Source organism: Plectropomus leopardus, chromosome 24 (assembly GCF_008729295.1).
Source record: "Plectropomus leopardus isolate mb chromosome 24, YSFRI_Pleo_2.0, whole genome shotgun sequence".
In the NCBI taxonomy this organism is placed as follows: Eukaryota; Metazoa; Chordata; class Actinopteri; order Perciformes; family Serranidae; genus Plectropomus; species Plectropomus leopardus.
Window position 1 is genome coordinate 98,563 of NC_056486.1, and position 15,795 is coordinate 114,357.

The window sequence follows — 15,795 nt, forward strand, 5'->3', positions numbered from 1 at the left end:
AATAGAGCCTGATGATCAAAAAAAGAGCCAGAGGAGGATCCCCCACACCCCGACAGAGGACACAGCTGAGACACTGATGTCCTAAAATACTAGAAAATTTGAAAAACCCTACAAATGTCCTAAAATCATAAAACAGCCAAAAATTCTAAAAATGTCCAAAAATACCAAAAATGTCAAAAAAGTTAGAAATGTCCTACCATCCTATGTTGTAACATACTAGAAATGTCCTCAAATCCTAGAAATGTCCTAAAATAAAATAAAAACATCCAAAAGCCCTAAAAATGTCCAAAAAGCTAAGAAAGGTCCTAAAATCCTAAAAATGTCCAAAAATACTAAAAATGTCCCAAAAAGTTAGAAATGTCTTAAATTCTGAGAAATGTCCTAAAATTTTACAACTTTCCTTAAATTCTGAAAATGTTCTAAAATTTTAGAAGCGCCGGCAGGTTTCGTGACAGTCACAGCCCAGAGACAGTTTTTAAAGATGTGGATTCGGAAACATCCAGTGAGCTGCGGCTGAAAACCCGGAAACCATCTGTGTTCGTAACGAGAGGTCAGACTGAACAAAAGGATATTTTCTGTCATCAGAGAAACTCTCCAAACTGTCTTCAGCAGAAATAATGTCCACCCAAATGTCCTCTAAAAGTTCATTTGATTGATACAGATCAATAATCTTAGAAACACAACAGTCACTGTTTAGTCTGAGTACTGGGCAGGAATCACTAAATCAAACCAGAGTTTATTCTCTGAGCGTTTATTCTGAAATGTATTGATGGAAGAGCAAATGCTGCCTGTTAGCGTCTTTGTCCAAATGTCCCCATGAGGAGAGCACTACTGGTCTCAGAGCGCTACAGGTTTCCTACAGGCCACTCAGAGCACTTCGAATTACAAACATCAGTGAACTTTTTAGCTGCTGACGTTCAGCCGCTGGCGTGCTGACGTTCAGCCGCTGACGTTCAGCCGCTGATGTTGTTCACGACGACTTTTATCATTGGTGATAATTATCAGTGACATGTTTGAATTTCATGTTGACTCAGCACCTGATTGTTGTGTGTAATGTAGCGACTAGGGTCGTCAGTCAGGGATCACTGTTGTGTCTCGAGTGCTGCTATCTTCAGCGTCTGTTACCTCGTCTTTGTCTTTTGTACTTTTTCGATGTCCTTTTATGCCTTGCTGCAAAACCAATTGCCCTTTGGGGACAAATAAAAAGTTGAAGTTGACAGAGACAGAGGAGCTAATGCTGATCTCAGGATGTTGTCATAGAAACAAAGACAGGTGTGTCATTGATGAATAAATGCTGAAGTGCTGCCCATCACCATGGAGACCACCATGTGGACACACCTGGAGCTGTCTCTGAGGTCCTGATTCGGCAGCGAAGGACAATCGGGGACTGAACTGTGCACGGAGAAAAACGTTCTTATTTTGTTTGTGTAGTTTTGTCGGCGAACAGATTCTCCAACTGTGGACGTGTCGTCCAGTCCTAGACCTGGACAGACCAGGGGGTGAAGGTTCCAGGTTCTGCAGGAGGACACTGAAACAGAAAAACAGTCAGCGGCTTTGCACCTGTTTCCATCCTGTTCACTGGTTTTAAACATGAACCAGTTCAGCAGAGTTCTCCCAGCACTCACCAGACCAGGAGCAACAAAGGGTTAAAGTGACAATCACAACGATAGTGATAATAACTGTGCTAATGATAATGATAATGTCACAGTGATAATGAGAATGGGAGTCATAACAATAGTGATAATGTCACAGTGACAGTGATAACGACTGCAATAGTGATAATGTTAATTATGATGATAATGCTAATTATAATTATGATAATAATTATATTGATAATAATAGTGGTTGTGATAATGATAAAGACAGTGATAATGTTAATAATGGTGATAATGATAATTATAACAATAATTATATATATATATTAACAGTGAAAATGATGATGATGAGTGATAGTTTTCCCAGTTTGGTGTCATGAAGCTTAACTGGTGTCATTTATTTATGATTTCTTTGGGATCAGTTATTATCACAGTCAAAACACAAATCAACATTAAATCAGGATCAATCAATAAAAACAGGCAAACCAAACTAAAATAAGTCCAGACACAGGAAGTGGTCAGTCATTAAAGCTGATAATGGAGTAAAAGTAGATAAGAGCACGATGCTAATTCTGTTCGAGTGTTCGTACCAGTTTGGTGAATTGGTCCGTGCAGGCGTTGCGGATCCTCTCGGCGGAGGCGGGGCTGTCCAGTCTGAAGGGACCGCTGACGCCTGACTCCGCCCGGGCGGCCACGATGGCGTCTTTGATTGCGAAGAAAACCGAGGATGCAAGAAAGAGAGGAGGCTCGCCGACAGCCTGCAGAGAAAAACGCAAAGAATAAAATATAAATAAAAAATACTAACAATAAACAAATAAATAAGTACACCTTCACTGTGGCAGGATGTTCAAAACATCCCGGGGCGTGTGAGGAGCGCTACCTTGGAGGCGAAGATGGCCTTGTCGTTTGGCGCGTCGCGGAGCAGCGAGACGGTGAGTTTGGCGGGAATATCACCGAAAGCCGGGATCTTATAGGAACCAGGACCTCGAGTGAGGAGGACGCCCTGTGGGGAGTAATGAAGCTCCTCCAGGGTGAAGAGACCCAGGCCCTGCATGAAGGCCCCCTCCACCTGCAGGGACAGACAGGGAGGACACTTTGACATCAAGACGGTCTTTAACTCAGCGGATTTCTGAATGAGTGTTTGACGGACGGACGGACGGACCTGTCCGATGTCGATGGCAGGGTTGAGGCTGCAGCCGACGTCCATCACGATGGTGGTGCTCAGGTTCTGCAGAACAAACACGTTCAGCTCAAGATGAAACAGAACACAGTCGTCAGTTCAGGAACATGTTGTTGAAAAGTTGAAGATGAACTGGATGAGTACGTATCGATAATAAAAATCACACCTTTATTGGGAAACTCTTGGTAAAAACTGCTCATTTTATTCTTTTTTTTGGAATAACCTCACTGATTTTATAATCTTAACCCTCGATGGTGCCTCTGGGTAACGTGCCCATTTTCTGCTGTTCACACTCACACAGCACGTCCTGTGTTATGTTGCAATGCTAAAAAACAGAGCGTGGCCCCTCAGGGGCCCTGCAGCAGGAGCCGTTTCTGCCTCAAACAGTAAATGAGAATATGTGGAGACGAAAACCTGAAAATGAAATCTGTTAAAAACGGGGGGCCTAATATTGATCCCTGTGGGACACCTTCATTAATAGTTTGTTTAAAACAATTTAACCCTTTGAAACCTGGAAGGACAGTTTTCTCATGCTGCATTGAGACGCCTTCCACAAGCTCTGAAACACGAACTAACCGGTTTGATTTCTTTTAAAAACATGGGAAAAAGCAATCAGCAATTTGGCAAAAAATGTCATGCGAAATGCAAAAATCTGTGAAAAAAAAGACATTAGGGGAGATAATTATTAGGACATTATAAAAAGCAACAGTGTTTGGAAAACTAGTTCTAATTATTTTAATAATATTTCTAAAACTGTTACTACTTTTATAATTATTTTTACTTTTTTACAGTTAATTTCCTTGCTTGTTTTCTTTTTTCCTTTTCTTCTTTTTTTGTTGCTAATTTGCTCAAGTTTTAAAGGGTTAAACTCTAAATGGACACTGAACTCTGGTTGAGTCGTCTAAAGTCGGCACCTGGTGAGCTCCGGTCAGACAGTCGATCTCCACCTCCGAGCACGCCACGCCGTAGCTGAAGTAGTGGAACGCTCGGCCCGAGTTTGACTCAAAGTCATAACCCAGATCTGGAGTCCTGAGAGACAAGAGCGAGACAGTGAGACTTTGTCCTCTGAGAGACAGCAGGAGACAGTGAGACGGCGTCCTCTGGCTCTGTCCTGGACTTTGACTCTCTCAGTGACTCACCTGTAGAAGCCGTTGGCACTGAGGTTGACTCTGTCCAGGTACGCTGCTTTGACCTGAAACACAGACAGACACGTCCTGAGTAAGACGTCCACAGCTGAGTGAGTGAAGACAGCGGGACATGGACTTCTGATGGACACAGTGGACAAACAGTAGAAATCTATGACCGCAAGAAGAAAGTCCCATTATGCTCCTGCTCACCCAGTCCTCCCATGATCCTTTGGGGTTCTTGATCCTGTACGGCTGCAGACGGTTGGCGAGGACCTCGCAGGCGTTCTGCACGGCGGCTCCGTTGAGGTCGGAGGAGGCGGAGGCGGCAGTGGGGCTGGTGTTGGGGACCGTGCTGGTGCTGGTCTCTGAGATGTGGATCTTTGAACAGGGGACACCCAGAACCCTGCTGGCCACCTGGAGACACACACACACACACACACACACACACACACACACACACACACACACACACACACACACACACACACACACACACAGAGTTTGGTGGTAACTTACTCAGAGTCAGTTACCATGGTAACAGATGACGGCGTTTCCTCCTCTCAGGGTTAACACGCTCAGAGTTTTCACATCAGCTGCTCTCAGGAAAACCTCCTGAGAGTCTCACTGGACCAACACAGTTTAACCCCCGAGGATCAATAACAGATTTCTGATGGTGACTGCTGCACTTCTTTTAAAATGTTTCACCTGTATTGATTTTATGTTTCATGATTTTATGATTTTATTTTTAATAATTGTCTTAAACTGTTTTTAAGTGTCCTTTTATGCTAAATTGCCTCACTGGACTGTTTTTATTGTGAAGCACTTTGAGCTGCATTTCTTGTATAAAAGTTTATAATCATTATTATTATAACTATTGTTATTAATATTATTATTATTAATCACACAACTTTAGTTAAATATTCCCTCCTGTTAGGTGTGACTGTAGATTTTAGTAGATTCTGGGCCCTGCTGACCCTCCAGAGTCAAACATCGAGCGCACTGGATCGTCTGAAGCTGCAGTTTCTCTCTCAGACATGGATGGAGGTTTTTAGACTGAAACACACTGAAACCAACGGCTGAAGGAAAATGAGAAAAATCACAGTTTGGCTTCACAGTTTGGGAAAAGGTCAAACTAATGAGCTGAAAATGTTTCACAGAGCAGCCTCAAGTCTGCGGAGCTCGGGTACCTGGACCATCTTGGTGTGGAGTCCTTGTCCCATCTCCGTCCCCCCGTGGGTCAGCAGGACAGAGCCGTCGGTGTAGATATGAACCAGAGCTCCAGCCTGAGGACACAGACGGGATGTCACAAAAAAATGTTTCTAAAACCTTCAGCCGTGGACGGTGTGAGTGCTGCCGGGTCAGACCTGGTTGAGGAAGACGGCGGTGAAGCTGATGCCGAACTTGGTGGGGATGATGGCGAGGCCTCGTTTGGTCCACCTGTTCTGTCTGACAGGGACAAACAAACAGAGGTGGAGCTTCAGGTCTTCAGCCGCAGCTGTTTTCACCGCTCAAAAACTCTGCAACGTCTCAGAAACTACCTGTTGTAGAGGTCGACGGCGGCGCGGCGCTGCTGGTATACAGAGCGGGACAGACACTCGTCCCAGCAGCGGTCCAGGGTGAACTGACCCAGGACCTGGTTGTAGGGCGTCGACTCTGCTTCCATGTACAGGTTCAACCGGCGGACCTGCAGAGGATGGAGTCTCGGATTTGATGCTGCTCAACCACCAGAGTTCAGCTGTTCACGACCTCTGACCTACGTACCTCCTCTGCCGGCCTCCCGACGCTCTGAGCCACGTCCGCCATCCAGCTCTCAGCCACCATCATGCCCTGAGGCCCCCCGAAGCCTCGGAACGCCGTGTTGGACGGCAGGTTGGTGCGGCACAGGAAACCGCGGCCGCGCACGTTCGCCACGCTGTACGAGTTCTCCATGTGGAACAGAGCGCGCTCCATGACCTTCAACGGACGTACATACAGGGAAACATCAGAACGCCATCAGAACACCATCAGCACACCATCAGCCGCAGAACAACGTCTGACAGCACTCACCGACAGAGAGAGGTCCAACGAGTTCCCCACGTTACTGTAGTATGACACGTCCAACGCCACGACCTTACCGCTGCTCAGAAAGCCCACCTAGAGATCGGAAAAAGAAGAGGAAGAGGAAGAAGAGGAGGAAGAGGAAGAAGAAGTGATTAGTAATAACTGCTGTAACTAATCAGTCGTGGGGGGTAAAGCATCGTGCTGAACGTCCCAGCAGAGGGTGTCCTCCTACTTTGTATTTCCCATAGAAGGGGTGTCGTCCTCCAGTGACCAACATGTCCTCATCTCTGTCCAACATGCACCTCACAGGTCTCTTCAGCCTGCCACAATAAAACACAAAACCTTACATTAGCCTTACATTCTGATTTCAAAATAAGAGACTAAAAAGGATCATCAGACGTACTTGTTTGCAGCCACAGCGAGCACAGTGGACAGAACGGTAGACCGGCTCTCCTTCCCCCCGAAGCCGCCACCCATCCTCTTCACACGGACCACCACCCTGTTGGCGGGGACGCCCAATGCCTTCGCCACCAGAGACTGACACCGACAGAGATGCAGACCGTCATTCAACAACACGTTCACCTTGCTATTAATCTAACGTCTGAATTACAACTTCAGCCGATTGTATTCTCAAATAAATATATTCTACAGTTTGTGTTAGAGTACAGCTACCTGTGTGTTATAGTGCAGTTACCTGTGTGTTAGAGTGCAGTTACCTGTGTGTTAGAATAAAGTTACCTATGTGTCAGAATACAGTTACCTGTGTGTTAAAGTGCAGTTACCTGTGTGTCAGAGTACAGTTACCTGTGTGTTAGAGTGCAGTTACCTGTGTTTTGGAGGCGGACTGGGTAGAAACAAACAGCTCCATCTCTCCGTCTTCTCCTCGGGGGACAGCCAGCGTCACATTTGTCTCCAGGTAGAAATGTTCCTGACCACCGATGTGCATCTCACCTGGAGGATAATCAGTCGATAACTGAGAATTATCATCAATAATCAATACCTGATCAGCTGGAGTCAGGGTGCGGTCCTACCCTCCAGGATATGGTCGGCCTGTTTAAAGCCCGCCTCCAGGTCTCCGCTCTGGATGGTTCTGATTGGCTGATAGAAGGACTGGGCGGCAATGGCTTCCTGTCAAACGAACCAATACATTCATTTTCACAGCAGAGTCGATTTGAACATTTTAATGACTCACTTCTCAACCTGTCTAGGTGTGTCTGGTCTCACCTGGATGGTCACGAGCGGGGGCAGCTCTTCGTACTCGATCTTGACAGCTCTGGCGGCTCTCTGAGCGTGCAGTTGCGTGTCGGCAACCACGGCGCCGATGATGTGACCCACACACGTCACCTACAGAACAGATGAAACGTCATCACCTGTCGAGACACCTGGAGTAGTCTGATTGCTCCAAATAACGAAAACATACCTGGCCGTCGGCGAGGACGGTCTCGTCGTACTGGACAGGTCCAGTGGCATTACTGCCAGGGAGGTCGGTGGCAAACACACAACCGACAACTCCAGGTAAACGCTCCGCCTCTGAGGAATCTATAGAGCTGAAACACACACACCTGAGTCACACACCTGAGTCACACCACACACACACTGAGTCACACTACACAGGTGTGTGTGTGTGTGTGTGTGTGTGTGTGTCTCTTACAGGATGCGGGCGTGTGCTTTGCTGCTGGTGACGAGCGATAGGTAGAGCTCATTTTCGTATCGCGGGATGTCGTCGCAATAAACGGCCTCTCCCGTCGCCTGCTTCAGAGCGGACAGGTGCATCATGGGACAGCCCACAACATCATCCTGGCCCCGCCCCTCGGGCACCACCTGGAGGACAGGTAAGATGGTGTGAATGTATTTGTTTTATTGATTTTGTTGATTGGAGCAGGTTTAAGTCACACTGAATATGAAGCATTCACACAGACTCATCAGATTTCAGCATGAAGTCGTTCAGCGTCTCTGTGTAGTAAATGACTGTGTGAAATCACACCTGGACACTGAACACCTCACCTGTCCAAACATTCTCATTATTATTATCACTGTTATTATTATTATTATTATTATTATTACTATTATTATTATTATTTTTTTTTTTTTTAATTATTTTTATTATTGTCCATGAACGCTTAAAGATTTCGTGTGACTGCTTCGTGGTGTTTGTGAACCTGGTAGATCTGAATGCTGGACGGAGTCTCTGCACGGTAAATCTGTGTGGCGCTGAGACAGTCTGTCCCCACCACGTCCACGTCCACACCCTGACAGAGACGAGACAAAAAAGTTCAGTGTATTACAAAATATTAGATATAAATTCTTATTGAATAAATATAAAATGAGTTTCTGACCTTATTTTTAATGATATATTAATAAAATTAAAAAACATAAAATCTGAATGTATATTTAATAAATAAAGGAGCAGTTTCAGACCTGCTCTCTGATGATATATGACATGATTATAAAAAAAAATCAAATAAAAATGTACATTGAGTAAATACAGACGACACAGACGTGTTCACACCTGCTGTCTGAGATTGGTCAGCGTCGTCAGGTAGAACTTGTAGAAGAGGCTCAGGGCCAAAGTCCGCCGGTACGTCACCATGCCACCCGGCGCAGAAGGGTCGAGGGTCATCTCTTTGGCCAATGAGGAGCAGGCCTCCTTCAGAAGCTCCTCCCCCCAGCGCCTGATGACATTACACAGTTACATCATCAGACACATGTCCAAAACGTCCTCAGAGTCTCACTGTCTGTCCATTACCTTCCCAGCAGCCTGTGCGCCGTCTTCTTCGCCAGCACCGTGGTGGCCGCCATACCGCCGTAGCTCAGCCTCAAGTCCTGAACAATGGCAGTGCCCGGAGCAAAGGTGACGCTCATTGCCGCCGTGACGATGCTGATGTCATCCTCCCGACGAGGAGACTGTTTGAAAGCGGAGACGAACTGAGACTAAAGAGGGAGAAAAAAAACCACATCGCCGTGAAGGTCAGACCACAATCAGTCCTGACCCTGACTGAGAGAGGCTGCTAGGTGACAGAGGTGGCTGGTTGCTGGGTAACAGTTGCTAAGTGACACAGGTAGTTGCAGGCGCAATGGTGGATCTACCTTCTTGCTGTAGGGGATCTGGATGGACATCAGGACCTCCTGTGGGTGCAGAGTCGTCTTCCTGTAACCCGTGAAGAAATCGTCGTCCATCCGAACCACTCGAGTCCCGTCTGACACACACAGAGCAGGGTCAGAGGTCAAAGGTCAGACAAAGCGCAGGGTCAGAGGTCAAAGGTAAGCCAAAGCGCAGGGTCAGAGGTCAAAGGTCAGGTCAGAGGTTTTTACCTTTGTCCCTCAGTGTGAGTTTACAGTCGGCCGCCATAAAAACAGGGTTCAGGTCTGAGATGGGACTCGCCGTCATGATGTTTCCACCAATTGCCTGAAAACACAAAAACACAACAACAGATAATGTATAAAACGTTATATATTATATATATAATGTGTGAAATATTACATATTATATATAATGTATGACTCAATAAATATTATATATAATGTATGAAATATTACATATATAAATAATGTATGAAATATAAAATGATGATATATCAAATGTTACACAACAGAGTTGTGAAATATTGTCTAAGGTGATTTATATCAGAGCAGAGTATAAATATCAGCAGTCAGTGATTTCTTCACACATCTGAACAGATCTGTGTTTTTTTTCATTCACACGCACACTTTTCCCACTGCTCCACTTTACTGAACGCTGTTCACACTGCTCCACTTTACTGAACACTGACTCTGTGTTTGTGTGTTTTACTGTGTATAAGTACTGCAGTGTGTTTGTACTCGTCATCAGATGTTTTTCGCTGAAGTACTTTGCTCCCCCTGAACTACCCACCACCGACTCCGTGTGAACGTGATCATTAAATCTCAGGCTCACAGAGAATAAAAAGCGCGACTCACCGCCACGTTGCGTATCTGCGTTCCAGCAAACCAGCGCAGCTGTTCCAGAACGGCGAGGAAGACTTGGGTCTGATGAGGAGAAGAGTCTCCACCGCCTGTTTAAGCACCGTCCCCACATTGCTGAGTGTGCACGCCGCGCCGAACGACACGCCTGAACACACGCAGCAAGACGTGTTCACAGGCACCCGACATCAATATTAGTACACAGTAATATGGGCAGTCGTTGAAGTATTAGTACACAGTAGAGTGAGTGTAAGTACTGTACCGTCCTCAGTGTACGTCACTGAGTTCAGTTCAGGGATGAAGGTCGGCGCGAGGATCAGCGGGTACAGCATGTTCTTAAACTTCACCTCAATACCTGAACACACACACACACACACACACACACACACACACACACACACACAGTGAGGGAACGTGTGAACATATATGAACATATATGAACATACATGAACATATATGAACATATGTCTGTGTTTTGAGAGACAGACTGACCCACTTCAGTGTTCCCCACCACCACCCGGGCGTCCGGATGTTCCCATTTCAGACGCAGAAACTCATCCAGACTGGCGGGCTGCAGCCACGTCACTCTGTCACCATGGAAACACAGCGAGGACCTCTGACATTTAGTGAGGGACTACATGGATGAAGGAAAGACAACAATTGTCCTGATGACGTCCTGCTTTATGTTGGACGGCTGAACGGTCTTTGATGTCCTAACTTTGGGATTTAAACCCGCTGTCACGTGTTGTGAGTTGATGTTTTGTTTGTTTGTTTATTTGTTTACCACGAGTTCGGGAGGGAAGATGGTTTCCTGTGTGGGGTCAAAGGGCGCGAAGTCAGCAGCGTTAAATAAAGACGTTGATTCCTGCACAGAAACACAGTTTTAAGTCAGAAACATTCACACGCTCACTGCTTCAAACAACAAGAAGTAAAAACTGACTCACGTCTTCCTCAGAGCTTTCCTTAGCTCCGCCTCCGTTGGTCAAACAGCAGCCGTTGTCCCGCCCCCGTCCCCCGCAACACCCGCCCTCCTGGAGAAAACACTGAATTATGTCAGCATCACATCAGAGACAAAACATCGCTTTTCTTGTGGTGCGTTCAGAAACCTTCTATAAATATTTAACCCTTTGACTGCTGAGCAAACTGCCAACACTTGTAAAAATATATTCCATAAACTGCTATAAATATTTAGATTTAGATCATTAATTTAAAAAAGAGCAAGGGGAAAAAAAATTCTCATAATTGCACATTTGAAAATATGTCAGAATTCGCTGGTGCATCATGGGTTTGCTTTCTCTCTTTCTGGATCACAAAGACTGAGTTATTTTGTCCTCTTTTTACTTCCATAACTAACAAAGCAGCAAGACTATTTGTAATCAGGTTTTGCAGACATTTGTAAAAACAAATAAATTAAAAAGAAAAGAAAAATTAGCTAATAAATAAATAATAATAATAATGTATTTATTTTTTATATATTAATAATTATTATTATTAATTATTAATATTAATGGCGTTTTCTGTAACGATTATAATATAAAAATTTTATAAATTAAAATGTCATTTTGTGGACATTTTCCCTATTTTGGGGATAATTTTCTAATTATCTCCCCCCTCTTTTTTAAAACCCGTTTTTAGGTCATTTTCTTGTCTTGTTACTACTAATTTTTTTATAATTTGTGGGACATTTCTTGCAAAGTCACTCAGGTGGGTCAAAAAGCCTTTAAAGGTGTAACACTGTGTGTGTTATTGTGTGTTTCCAGGTGAACGCGTGACCGTCTCACCACAGTGAAAGTCTTGTATCCCTCCAGGATTGGTCTGTATCCGGTGCAACGACACAGATTTCCTGAAAAATAATAATTCTCTTAGTTTTTCTGTAATATTTAACACAAGTATTTCATAATGAATTTCATGTGTGTTTGTTTGTTTTTGGGTGTTTGTGTTTGTTTGTTTTTTTGGGTGTTTGTTTGTTTTTTGGGTGTTTGTTTGTTTGTTTGTTTTTTGGGTGTTTGTGTTTGTTTGTTTTTTTGGGTGTTTGTTTTTTTTTGGTGTGTTTGTTTTTTGGGTGTTTGTTTTTTGGGTGTTTGTTTTTGGGTGTTTGTTTTTTTTTTGGGTGTTTGTTTTTTTTTTGGGGTGTTTGTTTTTTGGGTGTTTGTGTTTGTTTTTTGGGTGTTTGTTTGTTTGTTTTTTGGGTGTTTTTTTTTGGGTGTTTGTTTGTTTTTGGGTTTGTTTGTTTTTTGGGTGTTTGTTTGTTTTTGGGTGTTTGGTTTTTTTTGGGTGTTTGTTTTTTTTTGGGTGTTTGTTTTTTCGGGTGTTTGTTTTTTTGGGTGTTTGTTTGTTTTTTGGGTGTTTGTGTCCCTGTTCGATACACTGTGGATAACAGAGCTGACGGCACCTTGAAAGGCCTCCTCCACGTGGGCCATGGTGGGCGCGGGGTTGTTCCTCAGCAGAGCGTACATGGACATGACGATCCCCGGAGTGCAGAACCCACACTGAGAACCGTGAGCTCGCGCGATTCGCTCCTGAACACGAGAAACATCAAACACATTTGACCAATGAAAACACACAGAGGACTCTGACCAATCAGCTGCTGAGGTCACAGATGTGACACGTCAAACACAGGAGACAGAATTGTCTCTGCAAGGACACCTAGGAGACAGAATTGTCTCTACTGTATCAAAAATCTAAGAAGAGACACTGAAGTTTATGTGAACAGGATGCAGTTTTACCTGGACAGGATGTAGTTTTACCTGGACAGGATGTAGCTTTACCTGGACAGGATGTAGCTTTCTTGCCACGCTGCCGATGCCCTCCACGGTCGTCACGGCGACCAGGTGCAGTGAGCAGAGCGGGGCGAGGCAAGCGTTGACGGCGTGATGACTGAACGTTAAGTTGAAGACAGTTTGTGTTTTTATGAGCCGTGAAATCAGCAATGAGAGAGAGGAGCACATGACCTGCAGCTGACACACACACACACACACACACACACACACACACACACTGTAACACACACTGTAACACACACACACACACACACACACACTCTCTCTGGTTGAAGGATACAGCAGCTGCTGGGTGTGTGTTTGGTATCTGGACAGCATGACGGTGCAGGCTCCACATCCGCCCTCAGCACAGCCCAGTTTGGTTCCAGTTAAACCCACTAAACACACACACAGACACACAGACACAGACACAGACACACAGACACACACACACACACACACACACACACACACACACACACACACAGTGAACTCGTGGATGCGTGGCGGTCTTCAGAGTCGAGTCTCTCAGAGACATTTAACCTCCAAATGTTTCAAACTGAACTTCAGTCGATGAAAAATCAACATTCAGAGTCTCAAACGATTCTTCTGAGAGGTGTGTGTGTGACTCTGTGTGTGTGTGTGTGTGTGTGTGTGTGACTGTGTGTGTGTGTGTGACTCTGTGTGTGTGTGTGTTACTGTGTGTGTGTGTGTTACTGTGTGTGTGTGTGACTCTGTGTGTGTGTGTGTTACTGTGTGTGTGTGTGTTACTGTGTGTGTGTGACTCTGTGTGTGTGTGTGTGTGTGTGTGTGTGTGTGTTACTGTGTGTGTGTGTGTGTGTGTGTTACTGTGTGTGTGTGTTACTGTGTGTGTGTGTTACTGTGTGTTACTGTGTGTGTGTGTGTTACTCTGTGTGTGTGTGTGTGTGTGTGTGTGTGTGTGTGACTGTGTGTGTGTGTGTGTGTGTGTGTTACTCTGTGTGTGTGACTCTGTGTGTGTGTGTGTGTGAGTGTGTGTGTGTTCCTGTGTGTGTGTGTTACTCTGTGTGTGTGTGTGTGTGTGTGTGTGTGTGTGTGTGTGTGACTGCGTGTGTGTGTGTGTGTGTGTGTGTTACTCTGTATGTGTGTGTGTGTGTCGTACGTGTCCTCCTCAGGTAGGTCAGCAGGGTCGTCTCCGGGTCGACGTTTTTCTCGACGATCTGCAGGAGAGATTTTCAAAATAAAACATTAAATTCTCTGTTTGAGTTTCACTGTATTCATAAAAGAACAAACTAAAACTTTTTTGATTAAACTTTTCCAGAGTCTGCGGCTCGTTTTCTTCTGAAGAGAAACAAGTTTGACTTTTCGATTTTGAATCCGATCGTCTGATCGATGCACGAAAATCTGCTTCTGTTGGTTTTTCTTCTGACCTGCGGATTAAATCCTCCGTCTCGTTTCTGTTAGTTTCAGACGGCAGCGACACAGAAACACGATTAAATTCGATATTCGGTTTTATCAGAGACGCTGATAATAACGTCTCAGTTTGTCCCTTTGAGTCCGCAGGAGACGGACTTGTCTTTTAACAAAAACAGGGGAGGAAGCAAAGAGTTACGGAGGAAGAAATGACCCAAACTTTTACGAGGAAATTGGTCAAAAGTAAAAGAAAAAGAAAATGATTCTGTGACAGAACTTTAAATATGCGTCATGAATAGAAATGTAGATTTTTTCTGCCTGTCCCGAGACATTTTCGGTTCTGTTTCTTTAATATAATTTCTTTACTCTACATATTTCTTGTAAATTATGGAACAGAAATCCCAGCTGTGCGCTCAGAGGTCAAAGGGTTAAATTCAGAGATAACAGATCAAATCATGACAGAACTGCATTTAAAAATCAGCTGATTTTAATTCAAACAGTTTTTTACCTTTTTCCCGTTGACGAAGAAGACGAGCTCATCGGACCCGGACCTGGACCCGGGCCGGGTCTCGGTATCGGCTGTGATCCTGCTCATGTCCCTGTTGTCTCCTGTCCTCTGTGTCCTCTGGTTGTCTGTGTGAACTGATCCGGAGCGTCTCCGCTCAGGGGAGGACCCTGCGCTCAGGGGTGTGTCCTTCAGGGACCTGCTGTCTCACACGGACCCCCTGCCCCCCCCCCCGAAAACAACAAAAAACACCACGAGCCAAAAACAGGACCGAGTCTGCGTCCAGGAGTCCTCAGGAGACACCAGGGGACATCAGTCACATGACACAAACACTGCTCAGGAGTCTCAGGATGGGCCGTGTGTTTGGGAAAAGACGAGATGTGATTGGATCAGACTCAGGAGGTGACCTTTGACCTCAGATAACACTCGCTGGTTCAGGCTAATTATTCACAGCTCGGCTCAGACCTTGAGGTCAAAGGTCAGAGCCGAGGTCAAAAATAAAAAACACGACGAGACAGTAAAATAAAAACACGATGAGACAGTAAAATAAAAAAACACGATGAGACAGTAAAATAAAAACACGACGAGACAGTAAAATAAAAACACGACGAGACAGTAAAATAAAAACACGATGAGACAGTAAAATAAAAACACGAGCTGCGTGATGAGTCTCTGCTCCGAATGAGACTCACATTCTTTGCTTTAGCGATGGATCGTCCATCGTCCATCACGAGACACTGAGGACAATCAATTTGATCCGTCCTCAGAGACTCAGAGACAAACTGAACACACTTGGACACAAACTGAAGACACTCAGAGACAAACTGAAGACACTTGGAGACAAACTGCAGATACTTGGAGAGAAAGTGAAGACACGGAGACAAACTGAGGACAGGACAGTCGGTTGCGTTTAGGGGTGAGAGTGAGAGACGGTCAGAGCGTCTGATGGAGTTCAGTCAGTTATTAACTTCGGACTCAAAGTCCAAACGTTCACACGTCTGTCAGAGAACTGCAGTGGGAGGTTATGAGGACTTATGACGCCACACGGACTCTGATCAAAGCGGGAAAACGATCAAACTTCACTGAACAGCAACGAAACGCCGGCGAACACGAAAGACAGACAGGAAGTCAGCATCGCGCTGGTTCCCTCGACAGAAACCTTGTGGGAATTTGGGTTATCACCAAACACTAACACAACTACATACACCGTAAAAACACGTAAAAACATGGACCGCCCATAAAGCTGCTGTCCTTGTTG

At 45.0% G+C, this 15,795-nt stretch overlaps 1 protein-coding gene across 1 annotated transcript; it reads right to left on the bottom strand.

The window, feature by feature from the left end:
* Positions 1-939: 939 nt before the first annotated feature.
* On the bottom strand, positions 940-15,029 carry LOC121962722 (xanthine dehydrogenase/oxidase-like). Its single transcript, XM_042512981.1, is given in 36 exon segments — positions 940-1,528; positions 2,186-2,353; positions 2,476-2,664; positions 2,758-2,823; positions 3,690-3,804; positions 3,915-3,967; positions 4,113-4,316; positions 5,090-5,185; positions 5,267-5,348; positions 5,441-5,586; positions 5,664-5,855; positions 5,949-6,035; positions 6,175-6,262; positions 6,346-6,479; positions 6,769-6,893; positions 6,974-7,070; positions 7,167-7,286; positions 7,363-7,489; positions 7,594-7,763; positions 8,102-8,191; positions 8,452-8,614; positions 8,689-8,873; positions 9,030-9,139; positions 9,255-9,348; positions 9,879-9,958; positions 9,961-10,029; positions 10,144-10,236; positions 10,374-10,515; positions 10,666-10,746; positions 10,826-10,912; positions 11,663-11,724; positions 12,274-12,400; positions 12,650-12,758; positions 12,942-13,038; positions 13,782-13,839; positions 14,541-15,029. Coding segments are annotated over 36 exon segments (4,044 nt in total). The 5' UTR covers positions 14,628-15,029; the 3' UTR covers positions 940-1,477.
* Positions 15,030-15,795: the final 766 nt, after the last annotated feature.